Consider the following 24,571-nt stretch of genomic DNA (forward strand, 5'->3'; position numbering starts at 1 on the left):
TTGGCTGATAGCTGCTATTGAAAAATCACAATCAGATTTCAGACCTGAGCCAGTCTTAGACCCAGAGTCTATCAAATACAGTGGAGTCTATGACCTCTTGAGGATAGAAACTATAATGCCATGGGAAGAGTTATATAGCAGCAATTTCTTTCAATCTTCCCACAGTGACCTATGGCTGGGATATTCCTTTAAAGGGATAGGAAGAGTTATTGTATCTTGCACCTGACATGTAACATTCTATTATATACTACAATGTCTTTGGAAATAAAAAATAAAATTATAATTATTTGTAGATAGAGTGATTGTCTATTTGCAAAATTCTGAAATCTATTGACAAATATTAGAAATAATAATAACCTTACAAAAGTTTGCTGGATCAATATACAAAATATACAAATATACAAAATTGATTAAGTTTCTACACCAGTTTGTGGTTTGTATTTTCATTTTCTTTCTGACTTTTTAAAATGGGAATAAATTCTTGATTCTAACATATTCCATTTAGTCAACTTTTCTCTTAGGTTTGTGTTTTTGGTACGTTTTGTTTAACAAGTCCTACTTTGTTTTCTAAAAGTATCTATCTGGAACTCTTATTTTTGTATGGTACAAATTTGGGATTCATTTTCTTCCTATGTGGTTATTCAATTGTACGACAGCGCAGCTTTCTGAACAAACCATCTTTCTCCATTGTTGCTGTCATACATCAAGGATCCATTTCTGGTTTCTCTATTTACCTGGGATTCATTTATGGATTCTCTATTTATTCTGAATCCATTTCTGGATTCTCTATGCTGCATAACTGGTCTGCTATTTTACCCCTGAGTCAAAACTATACTGTACTAGGTACAATACATTAAAATAAGTCACAATGTGTTTATAAGTCTCCTAAGCTAATTCTTCTTCTTAAGTGTCTTGGCTATTTTTGGCCCTTTGGTCTTTCATATATATTTTAGAATCAGCTTGCTAAATTTATTAAAGAATGCTCTTAGGATTTTTTTAGGAATTAAAAAACAATATGTCTGAAAAATATATGTATATTGAAAAGAATTGATATCTTTTCAGTATTGAGTGTTCCTATCCATGAATATATTATATCACATTTTAAAAGTTTTCCTTCACATCCTTCAATAAAATGTTATCATTTTCCATATGAATCTTGCACAATTTGTTATATTTTTCTTCTTTTCTGTATTTTGTTGCTATTAATAACTTCTTTCTTTCTTTTGTACATTTCATATTGTTTGTGGTAATATAGACAATCATACATAGATTGTAAGAAAAATTATAATTTCATTTCTATCTTCCCATTGTATATTTATTTCTTTTTCTTATTGTACTGGCAAGGCTGTGCAGTCCCATGTTGAATGGAAATTATAAAAGTTGTCAGATTTGTCTTGTTTCTTAAGGGAATGTTTTAAAGGAACTATAAAGGGAATGGTTTAACATTTCTTCATGTTTATAATGTTTACTGAATTTGTTTTTAATTCATACTACATTTCACGTTAAGAAAGTTTCATTCTTTTCTTTAGACTATAATTAATAATCAGTATCTTTATCCCTTTTTTGGACAATTAAAGCACCTGAATATTTTAGCTCATTTTGTACCTTTTAGTTATAGGCTGTACTTTCCTACAGGATTTTAGTTCTGTCTTGATCTTTTTAGTCCAACAATTAGAATTTATTGTTATCGTTTTCATAATATAAACTTTTGGATTGATCCACACCCTTGCCAATTTTTTTACATCCAATTTGTTCTCTAAAATAATTTTCCTTCTTTCTGACCTTAAGTCTTTGGTAATTCTTAGGATAATAAAAATCACTCAATTATTGTTTTCCTGAAAATGCGTGTATTTTACTTTTATCTTTGAAAAATGGCTTCATTGTATACTCAGTTGCCTAGGTAGACAGGTTAATTTTTTCTCTCAGAACTTTGAAGATATGATTGCATTGTCTCTGGTTTCCACTGTTACCACTGCAGTTCAGCTTTTAGAGGAATTGACTTATTTTGGAAATAATCTGTTTTCTTGGGTCAGAAATCTGGCCATAGGGTGGTTTAGCTGATTTCTCTGCTCCAGGTCTTATAAGACTAAAATCAAGATATCAGAAGACCTGCATCCCTAACGGGAGGCTTTGGGCGAGAATCTCTTTTCAAGCTCATTCAGGTTGTTGGCTGAATTCAGTCCTTTGAGATTGTAGGTCAGACTGAGCTCCCCATTTCTTTGCTGGCTGTCAGCAGAGCGCTGCCTTGGCTCCTAGAAACCTCTCTGGTTCCTGACGCCTACATTTTAGAACGAGCAGCAGTGTGATGAATCCATGTTAGTCTGGGATCTCTCTGACTTCCTCTTGGCTGCATCTCTACTGCCTCTTTTCCATCACATCTCTCTGACTCTATGCAGAGAAAGTTCTCTGCTTATAAGAGTTTATGTGATCACATGGGGCCCACTCACATGATCCAAGGTAATCTCCCTTAATTGCATCTGCAAAGTCTCTTTTGCCTGTAATGTGACATTCACAGGTTCCAGGGATTAGGGTGTGGATGGGGCATTCTGCTTACCAGGAGTGCTTATTGATTTTTTTTTTTTAATAAGCCCTTGTTTCTAGAAGAATTTCTGGGAATTCTTTGAGATCTTGGTTTAAAGTGTGTTCCTTTAGAAAGCTTGCTTTCTCTTGGTGTGTTGGTTAGTGCTAATACAGCTAAATACTTTACATTTTCAACTTGATGTTTGTTGGTACTGTAAATTCAGGTCCCTCACACACTTGGGCACAGGATTTTGATGAGGAATTCTCAGTGGAGCTTAATTTTCTTTCCCCATCTGCCTGAGTCAAAGGCAAGGTGAGCGAATTTCCTTTTGCAGGGTAATTTCTTCTTCTTGTCCAGTTTGCAGGTGATTGAGCAGTAGGTGCTGACAGCCACCCTCAGGATGAACATGAAGTCCAGGGCTCTGACCCTGAGGCTCTACCTCTGCTTCTCAGTGTTTATCTCAGAGTGGACTTCTCCCTCTAATGTGATCATCTTTTACCATAGCCTCAAAAAGACATTCATAAAGACATATTACTTAGAAAGAAATACCACCACCACTACCCCAGTCCCAGGAAATTATCTCTATCTCCACTGCAGTTTGTAAAATCTTAAATCCCAGCAGTAAGATTTTCACACACATAACCTGACCTCTATTTTTGGTCTTTCCTAGTTTTGTCATCCCCCTACCAAAGGGAGTGAGTTTAAAAAGAAAGGAAAAAGAAGACCAACTCTCATACCATGAAAACAAGGAGAAAAAAAAGCAACAATATGTTAAAATGAGATGTTTACATTTTAATTTATCTTCCAAGTTACTTTTTAAAAACGACTTTTTTTCGATAGATATAAAATTTCAGGTTTTGTGGGTAATTCATGTATGTTCTGAAAGTACTCTCAATTTAGCTAAATTGTTTGGATCAATTTAATATGGGGAAGGCAAAACCCATGATAGTTTTAAAAGATAAAGCTAAAAAAGGAAGTTTAGAGTCAAATGTGTATTTAAAGTCAAATGTGTTTTATGTAACGTGACAATTTTCTTTGTATCATTTGACTCTGTATCAAGTTATAAGTCAAACTTTCAATATACTGAATGCCCATTAATAAAGATTTCTAATTTGGGTTTTTGAACCAGTGACATTTTTATTAACCTGACTTAGGATGTCCAAAATACTTTTGAAACTGGGGATTAGATCCATTAAACTATACCTTGCTTGTCTAATCAAGAGTAAATTGTAACTTGCCCTCACTGATCAAGCTCACTTTAATTGTTCTTGCAAATTGCATATCCTCCAAGCTTAGACATACCACTAGATTCCTTTAACTACTCATTTGGATAACACCTCTGATAGTGGACCCACGTTGAGTTTCAACGGATGACCTTTCCATGTAAACTTTGACCAAAAGCTCCACCCTCAGATCATGTTAATGCTGCCATCTACTGAACATGTGTCCCATGAAGAAGCATGTAACTCAGATATGCTTGCACAAAGCAGCAGTGACCTCACCTTTTTCCGGCCTCCAATCACCTTCCCCTGAACCCCTGACCTATACTCTTCACCCATAAATATCCAGAGCTTGTCACCTTCGGGGAGGTGGATTTGAGATTTGTTCTCCCATCTACTTGCTTGGCTGTTTCGTGAGTAAGGCTTTTCTCTGCTGCAGATGTCAGCATTTGGCTTGCTGAATGTCAAACAAGCCTGGTTCAGTAACACTTTCACTTTCAGATCCCTTAGAGTTATTTCATTCCCTTATTAAATAAATATTTATTATGAGCCTGTTATTAAGAGCCTGTAACATTATTATTAATAACATTAGCAAATGTTATTAAGAGCACTATATTGGCCACAGGATTTACAGATATGAGCAAGATCCATAAAGTTCCTGTCCACATGGAACTTAACTTCTGGTGGAAGAGACCAAAAACAACCAAAAAAGCGAAAGCATGCATAGCATAATGTCAGGAAGTGATAAATGCTCTGAAGACAGTGATGATGCCGAGTCAAGGGCGAGAGTGGCTCAAGTGGAAACGCTTTAGACAAGGTGAGTAGGGAATGCCTGGCAAAGATGCAGAGACCTGAATGAATGGAGGGAGTGAGCCGTGAGATTGCCTCTACAGGGAAGAACAAACCTCCAGAATTATTTTATGACTACTGGAGAATCTAAATCTAAAGACCTAACTTGTGAAATAACCAACAGTAGAAGAACAAACCTAACATTTTTGAAAGATAAAAATCAACTTCCTGTCTTAGCATTACAAATCATGGGATTTGAAAATCACATAGACATAAACACCCTCTTATATGGATCCCTGCCAGGAAAAATATGAATCCTTTACCAAGCAAATTACATACACAGATAAGAGCGAATGCTACCAACAAGCTGTTCACAGAAAAGAAAAATATTCCTAGGTCACAAAGTGCTAGAAAACAAATTTTCTTCAAGGTTTTGACAGGCTTCTGGACATCTGCAAAAGTGAAAACTGGGAGAAAATCTGCATGATTAAACACTAAACAATGAAAGGAAGTCTCAGCCTGTATCCCAGCCCTGAGATGGAGTAAGCCCTGCTTCTGCACAGAAGGCATTTCCACCAAACTAGACTCATCCACTCCACTCATCTGGTTTGTGGTTTTAGGCCAAGTGAACTCTATATAACTCTTTATAAAAATATATCCATTTTTGAAATTAGTATTTATTGAATCAGGTAGCCTATAGTACAAAATGTGTACTTAAAAATACATGTAATAATTGACAAGTCCCACAAGAATTTAGAAGTATGACAATATATTTTCATCCAGATTATGTTTTTCCAGAAATAAGGTAGTCTTTTAATTTTCTATTTTTATAAATTCTGTCGAAAATATTGAAAAGTAAAAATAACTATTAAAATATGAGTCCCTTTTTTTGTTTTTCTTAAGCAAAAAGATAAGCATTTTATTTACTCAATTATATGGAAATAAACCTTAGCAAGAATATTATAGAGATAAGTTTTCATATGCGCTCAGTGAAATCTCTAAATTTTTTATAATATTCCACCATTCTCCTTTAGGTGTCTCTATTTTAATGTCCAATGAATTTAAAGTTAATGTAAATATATCAAAATTAAGAAAATGAGCAGAAACAACCTAATATTTAGAGAATTAGGAAGGCAAAAATTTATATGTGATCAACTTCATATTATGTTTTTTTTCAGATTTTCCTAGATCTACTCAGGAATATATTACAGACTTCATGAAGATGATTACTGCTTCACACTAAATCATATTGTGATGACAATTAGGCTGAATGCAAATTACACAAGAGTTAATGCTAGAGTTAATCAAAGATGGAGGAAACCAGATTCTTGAATGCAGTTTAGTGCATTTATTAAGTACGGGTGGGCACTGTTACTCCTACTTCCAATGGCTTCCCAATGCTCAGAGGATCCAGGCTAAGCTTGTTAAGCTTGCAGACAAAGACTCTTGAAATTTTAACTAGTCTATGTCTCCTGAGAAGTCTCATGTAATTCTTTCCCATAGCGCACTTTCCACTATAGTCATCCAGAATACCCACAATATGAATTGTCATGATTCCTCTCTTTTTTTAAAAAATCTTTATTGGAGTATAACTACTTTACAATGGTGTGTTAGTTTCTGCTGTATAACAAAGTGAATCAGCTATACATATACATACAGCCCCATATCCCCTCCCTCTTGCGTCTCCCTCCCTTCCACACTCCTTATCCCACCCCTCTAGGCGGTCACAAAGCACCGAGCTGATCTTCCTCTGCTATGCAGCTGCTTCCTACTATCTATCTACCTTACATTTGGTAGTGTATATATGTCCATGCCTCTCTCTCGCTTCGTTCCAGCTTCCCCTTTCCCTTCCCCGTGTCCTCAAGTCCATTCTCTGCATTTGTTGATGTTGTTCTTTCTACCTTATTACTCTTTCTCCACTTGGTAAAATTATTTTCATACTGTTATACACAGTACCAAAGTCATCACTCCTCCATGAAGAAAAACATACTGTTATCATTGTACTGCTTACTATAGGGCTTACCATTCTGTTCTAATTGAATGTTTGCATTTAGGTTGCCCCTAATTGGCTTTAAGTAGGGCCCTTCAGTGTGGAAACTGTTTTTTCTCATATTTACCTACCAATTTTCATAAAAAAGTAAATATAAATTACATTTTAGAGGTATTTATGAAATAAAGAAATGACTTTTCAAAATCAATATCCCAAATAGAGCAAGAGACATTAAGAATTTTAGTAAGTAACTGAGTTATAGAATAGGTATTAGATAAAATTAATTGTACTGGAACAGAATATGGATTTCTGAAGAGTTCCCCCCCCCCCGCGACTTACGACATAAGTATAGCTTTCAAACATTGGAAAGCAGTCTATTTCTTTATCCGATGTAAGTTTAACCCCAATTAGATTATATCTCAGCTGTAGCTGAGAGTTTGGAATCTTCCTCTGTATCGGTAGGAGAAGAAGAAAGAAGAAGAAAAGGAGCCTCTTATCCCCAAAGCAGTTTGGAGATGGTGGAAAGGAGGGTACTTAGCAATTCAGCTGAGGAAATGACGAGAAGGAAATTGTTTTGTGTCTCAGGAACCGTGTGGAATTCCAAGATAAGAAAAACAGTTGCTAATTCGAGTATAAAAGCAGGAAACATGATATACTTATTTCCTTTTATGCAAACACAAGTATATGAGGGGTTGTGTGAAAATTATTTTTCTCTTGCTGAACCACAAAGACATAAAATCAAAGTGCTTCTTTTGGACATACTGGTTTTTCTTCTCGCTCTTCTCTTCCTTGTGGATATTATGGCTAATAACACAACAAGTTTAGGGAGTCCATGGCCAGAAAACTTTTGGGGTAAGATTTTCTTTAACTGTTTTTAATTTAAAACTAGGATACAGAGAAATGTACTGCCTAAAAGTTATTGAAACATTGGAAATCTCTGAGCCATTTTGTTTATGGTAAATTGATTACCTAAAGTTTTCATAGATTTATTACAAAAAATTTGTTCATATAAAATGTCCATAAAGTAGGCTATGAAGTCATTCAAGGAGAATCTGGGCAACACATATAGATTATGGCTTGTGTTACAAAATAATGAGAAAATAATAGGAAATGCTAATTAGAAAACAATAAGAATAAAACTGAGAAAAAATTTGTAAGTCATTGCTGTTTGGAAGTTGATTATTGATTTGTTGGAAAGTTAAGTTTTATTTGTCTTACAGTTATATAGATTATGTATCTTGATTAATGAAACTGAGAATTTCTATAGAGATTATTTTAACTTACTTTGTCAATGTTATATCCTTTAATTTCCAAAGTGAATCTAAATAATAAATCTGTACTGAAGGAGTGTGATGACATGATTAAATAAGAAATCATATTATGAAATTAGATGAAAAAACTGTAATAGAACAAGTGGAAATAACACCACAAATAACATTATAAAGAAAGCCTATCAAGGGGAAAAAAGGAACAATACAACAGTAGCTTTTGGCTGGGTTCAGACACAGCCTCTAGTCAGTTAGCAGAAGCAGGATGGAGCTGAGGTCAAAACCACGAGTCTTCCAAGGCTGGAGACACAGGGAGGAAGGACTGAGACATGAGACATGAAATTGACATGGATGCTTGGGTTCAGGGAAATTTTAAGAATAAAGGGGGCAAGTGGAGTTAAATCCAGAAAAAAAACTTTAAAGGGGATAGTGGAAGTTATGAAGAGATCGATAGCCCTATTTATTGGTCCAGGACAAATGTTTCATCTTCACAGAGAACTATTTCAGACTTTTCGTTGTGATTCCAAGGTACGTTTTGGGAACTACCCGGTGAAAAATGAGCAGTGATGCTGCCTGCTCTGAACAACCTACCTGGTCGTCCACCATCGCAGAAATCTGCATGGAAGGAATTAGTTAATTCCTTTTTACCATCAATATTTATGTTTGTTTCAAGTCTCAAAATGAGGGATATTAATAAACATTATAATGTAATTATTAAAAAATTAAGAAAAAGAAAGTAAATTATACTTGCATATTGTAAAGAAAGGCTTTGGTAATAAGTTATTCTACGTAGAAACCAAGAGACAAATCTTTGAATTGTGGGAGTCTTACTTATATAGGTTTCTTACAATACAGTTTGCTGTCCTCCTTCACAGAGAAAGTGAATGTGCTAAACACACGCTAAAAAATAGCTAGAGTGTGTTTACCCTAACTTCATCATTGCAAAAATAAATAACTATATAGATTATTCAAAAGTAAAGTAATTCTTACTGCAAAAAATAATCTGCAAAAGCCAAATCAATATTTTTCAGGCCATTCAAAGTTAAATTTCAGGTTTACTTAAAGACTTAAGGAAAAAAAATCATTATCTACTGATTAAAACATGGATAATAATCATAAAATAAACCTCAATTAAAAACAGAATGTTTAATTGGAGTCTATTTACCAATCCTGAAATTTTTTTAATATAGAAATTTATGCTTAAGAAAGAATTCAAACTTATTGTTCCAAAGATAGTTCTTAGTCTTTCTTTATGTTACTTTGTGAATACAACAGAAAATAGATGGAAATAATGAAAACCAGGAAGGGGAGTGTTACCTTGATAAGCATTAACAAAGCCAAACAAATATGTTGAGTAGATATAATGTTATAGCGTTTGATGATATGGGGAAAATATATAAAAGATCACATTAATTCTTCTGGGGTTCAAGAAAATATCAAGTGTAAAATGCAAAAATGTAAATGTGAATATATGAAATGTAAAAATTTCCTAAAATATAAATGTTGATCTTGTAAATTTTTATTTCCTTTTTGTATCTAAATTGATATCTACATCACTGTCTCCACAAAAATATTATTTGAAAATCTTATAAAGTACAGTGCAATACATTGCCTATTGCTTCCAAAATCAATTGTCTGCTTGACACTTTGAATTCAGAGAATAGAGAAAGAACAGTTTAGAAAAGCAAAACTTGTACATTTAACCATATGAATTTCCCAAACTTAGGCTGCATAAAAGTTGTTTTCCAAATATAATTTTCCTGATTTACTTTAATGAATGTTGAAAAATAAGATAATGATACCAGGTTATTACCAATAGTGATAGCTTGAATTTTTTTGGTGATCACCCATTAAAACTTATTAAATGTTGTGCAAACATTACAGTAATTAGTGCAAAGGTGGACAATAAAGTTGGCCTGAGAGTGAAAACACAGCTGAAGACTACCACCTTGCATTTCTCACTTTTGTTTTCTTTGATGCATTTCCCTTCCCTACAAACATCCCCCATGAAAGCAGCAGGAAACATAACCTGTGAAATTTTGCTGCACTCTGCTTTAATGAAATAGACAAGTGTTGTTAAACTTGGTTAATTTTTGTATTCAGGGTCTTAAAGAAAACTATTTGGTTATACTTCTTGCCTTACCACTTGTGTTTTTCCCTTTTGGCTAGCATTGTGAAAAATTGGGGAATTTATTGGTTTAGGAACTTGCATTTATTCACCTCATTGAATCCTCACCAAAACTATAATGTCTGTCCTCAAGAAGATTACACTCTTGGAGGAGATTATGTGTCCATAAATATGCAAATATATGCCTATACTGTCATGGAATAATGCAAGATAATGTACATTAAAATGGCAATGATTGTTATAAGTCAGAAAGACAAATATGGCAGAAATGGTCCCTAAATCCTCCTTAGGAAAAAAAATGAGGCTTTATCTGTTCCTATAAATCAGATGAGTTTCAAATAGGGAGACAGTTGTAGGAAGAACATTGTAGTCATTCATTTTTCCTACATTAACTTATTAACTCATCCTTTCATCCATTTATGTATCCAGTTCATTAGTTTAGTCAGAAGAACTGACTGACCACTCCTTATATATTAGTCAATGTGTCAAGTGCTAGTGCGATAAATAAGGCATAGTTGGAAATTTCAGGGAGTTCAGGATAAGTGTTATCAGCAAATATGCAGAAGTAAAAACACACAAGATGTATTTGTGGAGAAGTGTGAATGACTTGAGAAAGATTTGTGTAGTTTTGGAAGTCACTGTAAAAGTTTGACCTGATTTAACATAATTATTTTCAATTTACTTACTTCAAGTCTCCCCACTTTCCTCTTCCTTAGGACTTTTCTCTAAAGTTGGAAAGGGACAGTGGTGGTAGCTATACAGTATCAAGGTTATTGGAAGGAGAGGGCCATTGGTTCTTGATCAAGTTCTGGTCTCTGCTGACTACTGATGTGTATTTCTCATCTGCTTTAGGGGAATTGCCCTTTCTTCTTACCTCTGCTGCTGAGGGCTCTTACCATAAAATTTGACTCGTACGGTCTGTGCAACATTTGCTAATGTCATGATTTTTCCTTTCTGGTCTACTGGCTCTTATTCATGTACTTTTCCTTCTGTCTCAGTGGCGCAGAACAATGTTGAATGTTCTCCTATAATCCTGGAGCTGTGGGAATTTGGACTGTATATCAGACCCTTAGACCTGGATATACAAATGTCCACACTTCCTCATTCCTCCTCTGCTTTTCAGGGACCCAGAGTTTCTCAGAGGGGATTGTCATCTTTCTCATCTGGATCCCTCTAGGAAGCTGAGAATGGATAACAATTTCTCTGGCATTCCCTAAATCAATCTGTAGCTCATCACAGGCAGAGATGGAGTGATGGCCCCTTCTCCAGGACTCTTACTGGTCACATAGTCTATAGCCCTTCTTCTCTCTCCTAAACATCTCCTCTTTACACTGCTTCTGAAAGTTTACTTGTTATGGATTGAATGTTTATGTCTCCTCCACCGTTCGTATGTTGAAGCTTTAACCCCCAATGCAGTGTTATCTGGAAATAAGACCTTTGGGTATAATTTGGGTTAAATTAGAGGGTGGGGATGCCACGATGGGGTTAATGGCCTTAAAAGAAGAGGAAGAGATAGTGCTCTTTCTCTCTCTGTCTGCATGTATGCACTGAGGTAAGGACGTGGGCTCTCTCCAGAACCTGATCATGCTGGCACCTGGATCTTAGATTTCCTAGACCCCAGAACTGTGAGAAATAAACATCTGTTGTTTAAGCTACCCAGTCTATGGTATTTAAAGGGCAGCCCAAACTGACAAGGGTATGACTCATAGGCCGTGGTTTATTTTTCCCAATACAGTTCATTATAGTAAAAAGGTATGGTCTTAAGTCCTTTAGGCTCTTAGCATTTTGAAACTGCAACAAACAAACAAAAAAACCCAAAACACTTTTCTCTGTCTCACATTGTCTAGTGAGTGCAGTAAAACAATTGGTTTTCAAGACTATCATCTAGTCTATGTATTTAATAATCCTATTACCAATTCTAAACATTAACTTTTTCTTTATTCTGGGTATCCTTGGTAACAGCCCTAATCCTCTACCAGATAATTGAAATGGAGGATTGTTAGTTGATTTGTTGGGCAATCAAGTGCAGTCAAGGGCAGAAAACCTTGGTTAATAGCCGAAAATTTTATTCCTTAACCTGTGGAAAAATATGTCACTTAGAGACCTACCTCAGCAGATGGGAGTAGGTTGTTTCCAGAGAGGTTGGGGAGGGAGAAAGCTTTGCTGGGCATGCACCCCAAAGATGTTCTTTATATTCCCTCTTCCCAAATAGTAAACAAATACTGATTATATTTCAAATTCATATCTTTAATTTCCATTTTTAAAACTCTTGGACATTTCATATTAACAGCCTTCTAATTACTTCCTTTATATCAGTTACCTAGGAAGTTTGAATAACAAATGCTTTTCTTTAAAACTGCTGTTTCTCAGTTCCATAGAGAGAAGTTTGAAGATTCATCTCTCACTGAACTCCATGCTCAGAGACTATGATTCAGTAGGTATGAAGCAGAGCCTAGAAGAATGTATTTTTTGATAGGTTCCTGACTTTAGAACTTCTGCATCTACATTAATGAGAGAAACTTGCCTATAGTAGTCTTTTCTTATAATAGCCTTGTCAGGTTTTGGTATCAATGTTATACAGGTTTCCTAAAACAGGGTAGGAATTGTTTTCTATTATCTGGAAACATTTGTGTAAGAGTGGCATTGTTTATTGTTTAAATGTTTGAAAAAATTCACCAGTGTAATTATCGGTAGTATTTTTAATAGGAAGGTTTTAAATGAAAGGTCAATTTGTTTAACAATATTGGACTACTCTACTGCTTCTTTGATTGCTTTAGGGCAGGAATCGTATTTTCTAGGAATTTGCTCGTTTGAAGTAAATTTCTAAATGTGTTAACTTAAAGTTGTTCATGGTCTTCTCTCATATGTTTTTCTAAAATTTATTATGAAAGTGTTCAAATATACAGAAAAATTTGAAGAATTTTACAGGGAATATCCATATACCTACCGCCTGGATTCTACTATTAACATTTTTATAATATTCATTCTATCTACTAATCTATTAGTTTATATTTCCAAATAAATTGCAGATATCAGTACACTTCCCCCTAATTAATTCAGCATGTATATTATTAACAGGAATTCAAATTTTTAAGTTTTTTTTCTTTTTAAGATCAAATGTACATACAATAAAATGTGTAAAATGATCAAAAAAGAAGTGCACAGATCATAACTGAACATTTGCTAAATTTTGACAAATAAATACACACCTGAATAACCCAAACCCCGATCAAGATACAGAACATTATCTCCAGCCCAAAAGTTCCCTAATGACACTTCCTAGTCAATCCCTGTCTACATCATCCCCAGAGGAAACCACTAATATGTATTTATTGAAAAAATATCTATGTATAAGTGGACCTGTGCAGTTCAAACCTGTGTTGTTCAAGGGTCAACTGTGTTTCTATCTTTGTGAAGTCTACTTTTTTTTCCTATTTGCTATTACTCATAGGGAATAGCTCTTTGGAAGCCCAACTCAGAGTCTAGAATATTTCCCGGAGTCTATCCTCCTTGGTATCCCCTGAAATCCAGTCTTTTTTTTCTAAGCCTACTGAGATTGCACAGAGTTCTACTCAGGTTTTTTGCCTCTTTTGCCTCTCTTTACAGATTACTGTATGAGAGATTTTCTTTTCTCTTAGAATTTGCTCCCTCAGGGTCTCTGATGGCTTCAACCAGATTTAAAAACATATTTTTGATCTGTATTTTATAATTGCTCGCAGTGGTTTGATACATGTTAGTTTATCACACACAGAAAGTGATGGTCTACCTTGTTCCTTCTGAACATAATTTAACTTACCTTCTATTCTAACAATACTGTTGATTAATTATATTCAGAATATGACTGGTACCTTGTGACTTTGGTCAAAACTACTTCCAAATCTCCCAGATTTTTCCTTACTTGTCCTACAATTGAGTCTAGTTTCCAGTGATCCAGAAAGAAAAAAGAAAATCAAGGGTGGCAGTTAGGCATCAGAAGCGGGACAGGATAAAATCTAGATAGGGTGGTCAGGGTAAGCCTCAATGAGAAGGTGACATGTGAGCAAAGACCTGAAGTCACCCTTGTAGATGGCTGATAAAAGAGTTTCAGGAACAGGTTACCACAAGCACAAGGCCCTAAATTGGGAGCACAGCTGATGTGTTTAAGGAATGGCAAACAGGGTAGTGTGGATGGAGCTGAATGAACCAGGGGAAGAGTAGTGATGAGCACAGATAATTGAGAACAGATCAAATTGGAGCTTTAAGGCCATTTGGGAGAGTTTAAATTTACTCTGGGAGAAATGAAGGGTTTAGAACAGAAAAGTGATGTGATTTGACTAAGACTTTCAAAGGTTCACTCTGGCTACTGTATTGAGAATTGAGCAAGGAGAGAAGCAGGAACCAGATAGACGGCTATAGTAATAGTCCAGGTCACAGATGATGCTGACTTGGATCAGGGAGGTAGAAGAGTAGATAATGAGAAGTTGAATTGTGGATATATTCTGAAAACAGACCCAATAGGATTTTCCAGGAGATGAAATACACATAGGAAATACTTATTCTTTTTTTTTTTTTTTTTTTTTTTTTTTGCTGTACGCGGGCCTCTCACTGCTGTGGCCTCTCCCGTTGCGGAGCACAGGCTCCGGACACACAGGCTCCGCGGCCATGGCTCGCGGGCCCAGCCGCTCCGCGGCACGCGGGATCCTCCGGGACCGGGGCACGAACCCGTGTCCCCTGCATCGGCAGGCGGACTCTCAACCACTGCGCCACCAGGGAAGCCCGGAAATACTTATTCTTTGTTTAAATTATTGTAATTAAAAGTTTTCTGAACCTTAAATATAATTCTTCCTAAAAATGATTTTTGCTGAAGTCTTATTGTTTGAACCATCCTCCTATATACTCTAGGGTACCAAGAACAGCATAGCCTACTTCAGTGATAGCTAAGCTTAATGATTCTTACAATTGGAAAAGATTTTGTGAATTGATCACTGTTCTGTTGTCAAAGATAAAATCACTTTTCAGATATCAGAACGATTCAACTCAAGGCCACTAGATGGTGACCTCTACTAAATTTTGACACTAATGGACAGAATTCTAGGTATGATTTATTGAAAACCAGATTCAATATTAGAATCTTAGAATTGGAAGGGACTATAGTGACCATTGTCATTAGGCCAGGAAGGGTCAAATGACTTGGGAAAGTTATACAACCATTAGTAATCATAGTTGTCATTTATTGAGGACTTATGTGCCAGCCCCTTGGTAGTGATATAGACACAGGTTACAAAATAGGATAACAACACTTAATTTATATGCTATGCCCTGCTAACGTTAGAGTTTGCTCCTTTTTTCCTTTAAAGGGAGATCTACCTTTTCTAAGACAAACATTTGGTCTTTTTAGTTGCATTATATTGTAATTACACAAAGTAAAATTATTTCCCCTTGATTCTACATTTTAAAAGTTTCTGTTTTCTTTTTTTTCTTGAAATGAACCTTATGCTACTTTTCTCTATAGATTAACCTTTTGGAATATTTTATTTGTCAGAAGAGACCGTGGCAGAGAAGCTCAAAGGGCATATACACTGAGACCATGTATAGGAATGCTTGTAAACTTTAAATCAAAATAGTCGAAATAAAGTAAATATGTCTCTTTAATCTTATCTATTATACTTGCTTATATCCTGAGGTATTTAGAATCTTCCATCAGACCCTAGTTGTTACATTGGTTTATACACAAAAGCAAGGACTTGTACTTGGCAAACTTGAGTATTTGTCTTTTCACTTTATATCATACCTGAGTGAAAGCCCCCCTTGACAAGTGCTAGTTGTCAATATTCAATTATTAAAATAAATTGTGTTAATTCTACAACATAAACCTTAGACTCTGTTTCAATATCAATAAAATTAGGAGATTGTGGGACTTCCCTGTCGGTCCAGTGGTTAAGACCCCACGCTTCCACTGCAGGGGGCACGGGTTCAATCCCTGTTGGGGGAACTGATATCTTGCCCACCATTCAGTGCAGCCAAAAAAAAAGTAAGAAATAAAAAATAAAATTAGGAGTGTGAGCTGAAACATTTTTAAGAGTTTGTTTTAATTGAAACCTTGTATCTCTGATTCTATATCTGAAGTTGTTGATATTTAAAATTCTCCAGTGGAGGCTGTTGATTTAGGGAAGTATAACTGTAGAATAGATAATACTGCCTTACCATATTTCCCCCAAGTATCTCTGTCCGTAACAGGCTACTAAACCTGGTATTAAATTGATACAATTTTTACGCATTTTCACTTTCATTTTAGATTAATATTTTCTTAGAACACACCAAAGAAATAAAACATTTCCCTAATTGGGTTGTTTGACAGTTAAGTGATATAGTACACTTAAGATAGTGCCCGAGACCTATAAATTAAATTAATCAAATTAGAAATGCATATTACCGTTTACCACAATAATAAAATAAAAATAGGTTTGCATTTTATAAACCATATTCCTCCAAACATCAAAATTTTCTTAATCACAGTTTTAGTGAAACCTTTCTAGCTTGGAATAATAGAAGTTCAAATTTGAAAAGAGCTTACAGTTTACCAATGAAGTGTCTACCTAATGCATTATTTTCCTACTCAAAGGTATAATGACATTAAGATGGATCATAATATATCTTTCATTCATCTATTCTAAATAGGAAGACAGAATATCTGAGTGAGTTTATTCATATTCTTTGATTAAAGTGTTTCTCACAGTAATTAACTCATGGAATCTCTGGAGTATAAACTAATGAATAAACTCTTTCAGGGAAAACTGATGACAATGTACAATAATAAGTTATTCAAATTATGTGCAATATGCCACACAAAAACAAAGATTGCCCAAAACTCACTGAAATAAGGTAAAATTAGGTATTTTTCTTAACCAAAGAACCAAATTTAGCAAAATGCCTGGACTCACGTACTTATTTGGAAAGAAGACAAAGGACTGGGTTTTATGAAGTAGTTGAGTAGCTCATGATTTTTATTTAGCTCTTTTCTAAGAGCAACTAAAACATTTTTTTTCAGTGAAATCCAGAATTTAGGTAGTCATTATAAGCAACACAAAACTTAAAGGAACTTTATAATGATTATACTAATAATTAAAATTTGATCCAGCAAATCTATTCTCTGATAAACTATTATGGCATAAAATGGCAAAGACAAGTAAGTATAATAAAGTAAGCAGATGCTAAAATTTCTAAAACATAATTTAATCTGATTATTAAATTACTGCTAGAAAATAACATTATCATCTACATCATGGGAGCAAGAGCATCTAAGCCTCAGTTTATCACCACTACCCCCCCTCAATGTCTTATTTCTAGGACTTTAGGTGTTATGATACTTTGGAATAATTTTTACATTCTTTTCACTTTGGGTCTCTCATGACCAGGTTCTTTCCTATTCTTACTACAGCTTCCCAGATTAAGCCATCATTGCTGCATGTTTGAATCATTGCTTCACTATCCTCCCTGTTTCTCTGCTTTCAGTCTACCACAGATATCACTACCTGTTCCATCTTCATCCTTCCTAATGGGTAATTTTGCTCAAGCTTCTTCTTTGCCCACAGTGGAGAGGTTGAACTTCTTGGAGAAGTACTCATGGTCTTCCATCATCTGACTCCCAACTTATTGCAGGTAAAGTGGCCAATGACCGACTCATTGCCACATCTAAAGGACATTTTTCTTATTTTAAGTCTTCTAGAATGTTAACTCTACTAGGGCTGAGACTTTATTTTCTTCCCTGCTCTCTCTGTACTTAGCAGTACTTGGTATCTAGTGGGTGCTTCATGTGTTAACGAATAGTAAATATCTCTGGGGCATCTGGTTGCTAATCAGTACTACCTAAAATTCTCTCCTCACTTTGATTCAGAGCTAGTAATCTCTCTTGTCTCCGTGGACCACCCTAATTAGCCCTTCTTTGTTTCCCTGGTGTTGACTTCCACCACCGGTTAAATCCTGGTTTTCCTGGAAGTTTGTTCTCAACTCGCTTCTATAAACATATTCCTTTCCTTTAGTAGAAGTGCTTTCCATGGATGGTTGAACTCTTGTAGCATGAAGATTCCCAGTTTTGCTTCTCTTTAAGCTCCGTATTTATTTAACCCTGAATTCCAAATATATATCCCAGGGACACACAAATTCAACATCTTCCTGATATCAGCTTCAGCCCCAGTTCTACATTCTCACATTTCTTCCCTGTTTGGATGAATGATACTAGTATCCACCTATCCACCCTCACCTGCCCACGCCAGAACCTGGGAGTCATTCTAGATTCATCCTTTCCTCAGTGTAGCAAAGCGTGTTTTTTTTTACTGGTTGACTTTGTGTGTGTGTGTGTGTGTGCGTGTGCATGTGTGTATGTGTGTGTTTGGTTGGTTTTTACTGGCTGATTTTTATTTTTAGAAGATGAAGGTGGGGAGGGATTGTATGTCCTTTGTTTTAAATTTTCTTTTGTTTTGAAGGATCCCCAAGTTTCCCCTCAATCTTGCCTCTTTTCTCCTTCATTGTGTGGTTCCCCAAAAGAACCTATCCTTTTCTTTCTATTTTTGAACAGCTTTATTGAGATATATTTCACAGACTGTGTAATTCACCCACTTAAAGTATACAATTAAATGTTTTTTTTAAATAGTTACAGAGTTGTGTGACCACCACCACAATCTGATTTAAGAACATTTTGTCCTTCAAAAATAAACCTGTCCCCATTAGAGGTCCCTCCCATTCCCTTCCGTCTCACCCCCTTGCCCTAGGCCATCACTAAGCTACTCTCCGTCTATATAGTTTGTGTGTTCTGGACATTTCATGTAAATAGAATACAAAATATGTGATCTTTTGTGCTTGGATTCTTTTCTTCCCTACAGGACAATTACTTTCCAAGACTGCCTCTTCCCGTACCTATATTCACTTGTAAGTCTGTTTCCTATAGTCAGCGTGCTCATGGACCAGTTCACCTTTTCGTATTTTTACAGTATTTCCAGAATTGCCCTTCTTCTCCATGATAGCTTATGGTAGAAGTATGAGAGATAATTTACTGGTTTCTTCTTTCCATCATTTATTTTTAATTTACTGGTTTCTATTTTCCATTGCTTATTTTATTTTTTTAATTAATTAATTAATTAATTTTTGGCTGCATTGGGTCTTTGTTGCTGTCCACGGACTTTCACTAGTTGTGGAGAGCGGGGGCTACTCTTCTTGTGGTGCGCGGGCTTCTCATTGCGGTGGCTTCTCTTGTTGCGGAGCATGGGCTCTAGGTGCACAGGCTTCAGTAGTTGTGGTTCTCAGGTTCTAGAATGCAGGTTCAGCAGATGTGGCACACGGGCTTAGTTGCTCCAAGGCATGTGGGATCTTCCCGGACCAGGGCTCGAAACTGTGTCCCCTGCATTGGCAGGCAGATTCTTAACCACTGTGCCACCAGGGAAGTCCCCCACTATTTATTTTTTAGGTAAATTGAAGTTTGAATTTTTTTTCTGTTTTCTAATTATGCTGAAGGCATGGTTTTGTATATTTTTATTTGGTCATCTTGTTTTTCTCTATTGTTTTTTAGAAGAGACTTTGGACAATTCTGATTTACATGGTTTCACTGCCTTGGCAGCCCAGATTTTCTATAATCCCTTTTTTAGGTTCCAAATTTTGGGGCACTGATAAGTACAAGTTAATGTGGAATTTTACTGTATTATCAATAAGGCTAATTTTAGGTTCTGACTGTGTTTGTTGCTTTTTCCAGAGAAAGCCTAACTCTATGAAATTCCAGTCTCAAGAGACTGCACTTTAAGGCTATGACAATATTATATTGATGACAGACATTTTTGAAGAACAATACTGGGTCTAGAAGATCTGTCATAAATCATCTTGTATTTCAGAAATCATCTTCTTAGTATAAAGAATTTATGGCTTAGATTTGACATAAATAGTTGTTTTAGAGGATTTTGATATAAGCATTTGTGATAATTGTGAAAATAGGACATAACAAATATAGTCTTACCATGGGAGATAAATGTGACAATATAAGGTGGAACGACACTAAAATATATCCAAAAATTAAGGAGCAATGATTATTTTTTGTATTTGTTAATATTGGTTTGTTTTGTTATTTCTGCATCATAGATTTTGTGTATACTATCATAGATTACAACAATAAGCTAGAGAGAACTTTGGCAATCATAAAATCTAAGCCCTTCATTTGAAGAAAGTAATAAAATAAGTGAGTCTAAATAAATTTTATAAAAATCACACAGTATGTTAGGAATAGAGCTGAGTTTGGCACCCTAAATCAGTTATCTTTTGCTGTGTAACAATCCACCCCAAAACATAGTGACTTAAAACAGCCATTTACTTAGCTCACAATTCTGTGGCTGGCAACTTGGGCTGGGGTCAGCTTGATGGATTTTCTGCTGGTCTTCTTTCATGGACCACACTCAGTTGTTGGGTTGACTGTATTTAAAATTCAATGCATACTGAGTTTTCCAAACAAAAATTTTAAAATTATATCCAGGTATCAGGAAAAAATATGTTGAAATGTACAGAATTTGAGAGAGAGAGACAGGCTTTGGGATAGTGGGAAAATCAACATGGCTTGTGGGTTAGATCATGGGGTAGAGGGTCAGTAAGTGTGGTGGGTGATAAGGCCAGAAGGGTCTTCTAATATCCAGCATGTCTTTCGATTCAATGCAGGGTCTCTGCTACCCAGTTTTATTCAAGAATATGTTTTTAGTTCACAAGAAGAAACGATAAGGTAGAACTTCCATTTGGGAATGGCATTTTCCCCTCCTTGCAACAGGAAATCTGGACAAATACAAGTTCTGTGAGTTGGAGGATACTGGCGTTATAGCAGAGATTCCATGGGGATTCAGGGCACAGGAATTTCATGATCACAAGGGCATGATAACAGCATGAACCAGGTTGGGAACCAAGAAAGAGCTCAGTAGTCTGCATAGGTCATGTCATCAATGAGTCAAAGATATAGGTGACAGTCCAGGAGTTCTGGAAATATGACATAAATCAGTCAGCCCCCCAGGTGGTTCTAGCCCAGCACTTCCTGTCTCAGAATGAGAACAGGAAGTGAGGCATCATGCAGCCTGCAGGTGGAAGACATTGGTGGGGCTGATGAAAGCAGACAGAGGAAAAGGCAAAGTCAATATGACTATGAAATTTTTTATCAATTTTTGGCACATTAGTTGCTACTGTAACTCTAAGGGAAATAATCTCTGGACTATATTTGCAACTCCATAAAATTTATGAGCTAAAGAACAGCTTTTTTTAAAAAATGAGACTTTTTAATTACTAATTTTTAAAGATAACAAAATAGCATAAGCAATATGGAATGTTACAGTTAAAAAAAAATCTCATTTTGTATCCTTTATTCTTTTGCTTTGATAAACGGAAGCATATCAACTTCAGTTATTCATATCCACCTAGCACCATCTTCTATTTCCCAAATCCAAAATCGAAGTTAATCATGTAATCCATAGTAACCATTTGTATTTTGCCTGTGTATTTAGTTGGACACCTATTTACAAAGCAAATTGCCTCTTTGTTTTCTTTGTTTCAGAGGGTGTTATAATGTCCTTCACAGTGTCCATGGCAACTGTACTTGTAATTGGAGGATTTATTTGGGCTTTGTTTGTCTGTTTCTCTCGAAGAAGAGCCAGTGCCCCCATCTCACAGTGGAGTTCAAGCCGGAGATCTAGATCTTCTTACACCCATGGCCTCAACAGAACTGGATTTTACCGCCACAGTGGCTGTGAACGTCGAAGCAACCTCAGCCTGGCGAGCCTCACTTTCCAGCGCCAAGCTTCCCTGGAACAAGCCAATTCCTTTCCAAGAAAATCAAGCTTCAGGGGCTCAACTTTCCATCCGTTTCTGCAAAGTCCACCACTTCCCGTGGAAACTGAGAGTCAGCTGGTGACTTTCCCTTCATCCAATACCTCCTCCACCATCAACACTTCCCACAGTCTGGGCCGTCCTGATTTCCACTGGTCCAATCACAGTCTTCGGATTGGCCTTTCAACACCAGCTCCACCTGCCTATGAGTCAATCATAAAGGCTTTCCCAGATTCCTGAGTAGGGTGCTTTTGTTTCTGTTTCTCTCTTTTCTTGTCTTTTATTGAAAGGAAATCACAAATAGGCTAAACAGAATTTTGAGGACATGGTCCAAATGCCTAATGAGTCTCTAACCTGAAACAAGCACACACAAGTTGGACATTACAATGTAAAACACATTTTCTTTGAACACATCTTTTTTCTTTGTCTCACAAAAGAATAATATTTTTCCAAATAGTTGTATATTTATGTATTTTATATTCGATGTGAGAATTATTAAAGATAGTGATTCTTACCTAAGAATCAGCTGGATACAGTATATATATTTTAGACTAAAATAAAAACTTTAGAAATTTGGGGTTTACAATCCTCATTTGCTGTCCAGTGTGACTATAAAGGGGAAGAAATCACTTAAAAGTGTATAACTTTTTTGAAAAAATTTTCTATCCTAAGAAATTTTAATTTAATTTTCTTTAGAAAGACAAGTGAACCACATTACCATCTTGGATTTTTGATGGATTATATGGACACAAAATGACAGAACATAGGAGATTCTAAAGTTCCTTGATTCCACTCATTTATGAGAAGTGTGGGAATCAAGCAAAGGAAGCTGAACTCAGTGGGTGCTGCAGAATACTATAATAATTCTGACTCTTATTTTTCCCCCAGGCCCCTTTTGTGCTTTCCCCAAGAATAGTTATCCACATCATTGAGGCAAAATCCTTGTTTTTACTCACACGGTGATTTAACATTTCTTTACTCTTGTGGTTATATTGTTATAAAAACAACAACAGCAAATCCAATCCATCTGATCTAAAAACAAATTTTAACACTGAGCTTACATTTTTTTAAGGGGTAAATTTTATTTCTTACATTTAAAGCTAGCAACTGGGAAAGCACATTATCTAGGGATCTTCTGCAACTTCACAGACAAATAAGGAAGGGTTAGTGGGGAGAAAGTCTTTCAGCCAAATAGGTGTTACAACCATGAAGAATCCTCCTTCCTGGATGGACTCACTGGTCATCATCTTTTATTTGCTTCTCTATGAATTTCAACTTCAGCTTCTGTGAAGAGTCTTTGCACAAAGGTTAAACTATGTCAAATGGTCCTTGGTGCAGATAGTTATTTAAGGAGTCCACCTCCACAGGTAGCCACCCTTTTAAAGGAAGAGAGCTTCAGTGGCCAGATGCCTGTGGCTTCCCTTTTTCATTTAAGGACACGAGTTCACAGGATTATTACTCAAAAGACCTGTGGTTTGTTTCTGATAATGAATATTTAGCTTATGTTGCTGTTTGTTTCTCTGAACATTGGAATTTTCTGTGAAGAAAAATGTACTCTCATTTTAGTTTCTGCAATGCAGCTGTCCCAGCTAATAGTGTCTGAATATGGCTCAAGAATGGAATAATTTTTACTTAATAAAAGATTCTGTATAGCATTTTCTTTGTTTTTTATTTAGCTTACATTTTCCATTGTTCTTCAAGGACAATTATGCTAAAAGATGTCTATAGTAAATGTCTATAAATAGATGCTCTCTAATGCAATATACCTGAAAGAAGAAAGAAAGAAGGAGGGAAGGAAGGAAGGACAGAAGGAAGGAAGAAAAGAAAAAAAAAGTTTGCAGGATAATGAATTTGTTGTAAGTTGTTTCTGGACAAACTTGGCAGTTACCTTATAGCCACGTAAGGTTTTAAGAGATCATTAATTTAGTAACAAGTCTATCTTTTGCTTGTGAGCCATCCTTAATGTTTAACATGAGAAGTAAGCAAAGTGTATGGTTTTTGTCTAGAATTTATGCTGGGAGTAAAAACTGCTTTATGTCTCTCAAATGAGGAAAATGAGAGCGGAAATCCCTTGGGTATTTAACCATCTGGCAGAATTATTGCCTCCTCTCTCCACAAGTTATGAAACAATCAAAATGAGTATCTTGTAAAAATTGTGCAATGTATGAAATGTGAAATTAAAGCAAAAATTGGAGACTTTTTTAGTTGTATTTGTTTTATTTGAAATATTTAGTTGATTACAGAATAAAATTAAACTGGTGTCAATTTTGATTCAGAGTTTATTTATTGAATAGCCTGTGACTATTTCCTATTTATTTGGTGTTTTAACTCAGTTAAGACAAGTCTTTATAAACTATTCCAGAGACACAAACCTTACTTTATCTAATAACGTATAAAAGAAAAAGAGTAACATCACAAATAAAAGAAAAAGAATTTTCAATGTATTAATACAGATGTAAAAATAAGTAAGTTATTTGTTAAAAACATTAGATTCTTACCTCGCTAGGTCAACAATTCCAAAATTATTTAACTTTTTTAGAGAATAAACTTTTTTATTAAGATATAATTAGCATATAACATTATATTGGTTTTAAGTGTACAACATAAAGATTTGATATATATATATATTGCAAAATGATCACCACAGTCCAATCTAATTAACATCCGTAACCACACATAGTTACTTGTGATGAGAACTTAGAAGATCTACTCTCAGAAACTTTTAAATATACAATATGGTATTATTAACTATAGTCACCATGCTGTACATTACATCTCCCGGGTTTATTTATTTCAGAACTGGAAGTTTATACCTTTTTTGATGACCTTCACCCATTT

The 24,571-nt window shown here is 35.4% G+C and overlaps 1 protein-coding gene across 1 annotated transcript; it reads left to right on the forward strand.

Moving 5' to 3' along the window:
• Nucleotides 1-7,204: 7,204 nt before the first annotated feature.
• On the forward strand, nt 7,205-21,973 carry MYCT1 (MYC target 1; the record flags this gene model as incomplete). Its single annotated transcript, XM_079716650.1, has 2 exons — nt 7,205-7,372; nt 21,462-21,973. The coding sequence occupies exons 1-2, from the start codon at nt 7,321-7,323 to the stop codon at nt 21,971-21,973; spliced, it is 564 nt and encodes a 187-aa protein (XP_079572776.1). The 5' UTR covers nt 7,205-7,320.
• Between the last annotated feature and the right edge of the window lie 2,598 nt (nt 21,974-24,571).

This window comes from Hyperoodon ampullatus, assembly GCF_949752795.1.
Source record: "Hyperoodon ampullatus genome assembly, chromosome: 12".
Taxonomy (NCBI): Eukaryota; Metazoa; Chordata; class Mammalia; order Artiodactyla; family Ziphiidae; genus Hyperoodon; species Hyperoodon ampullatus.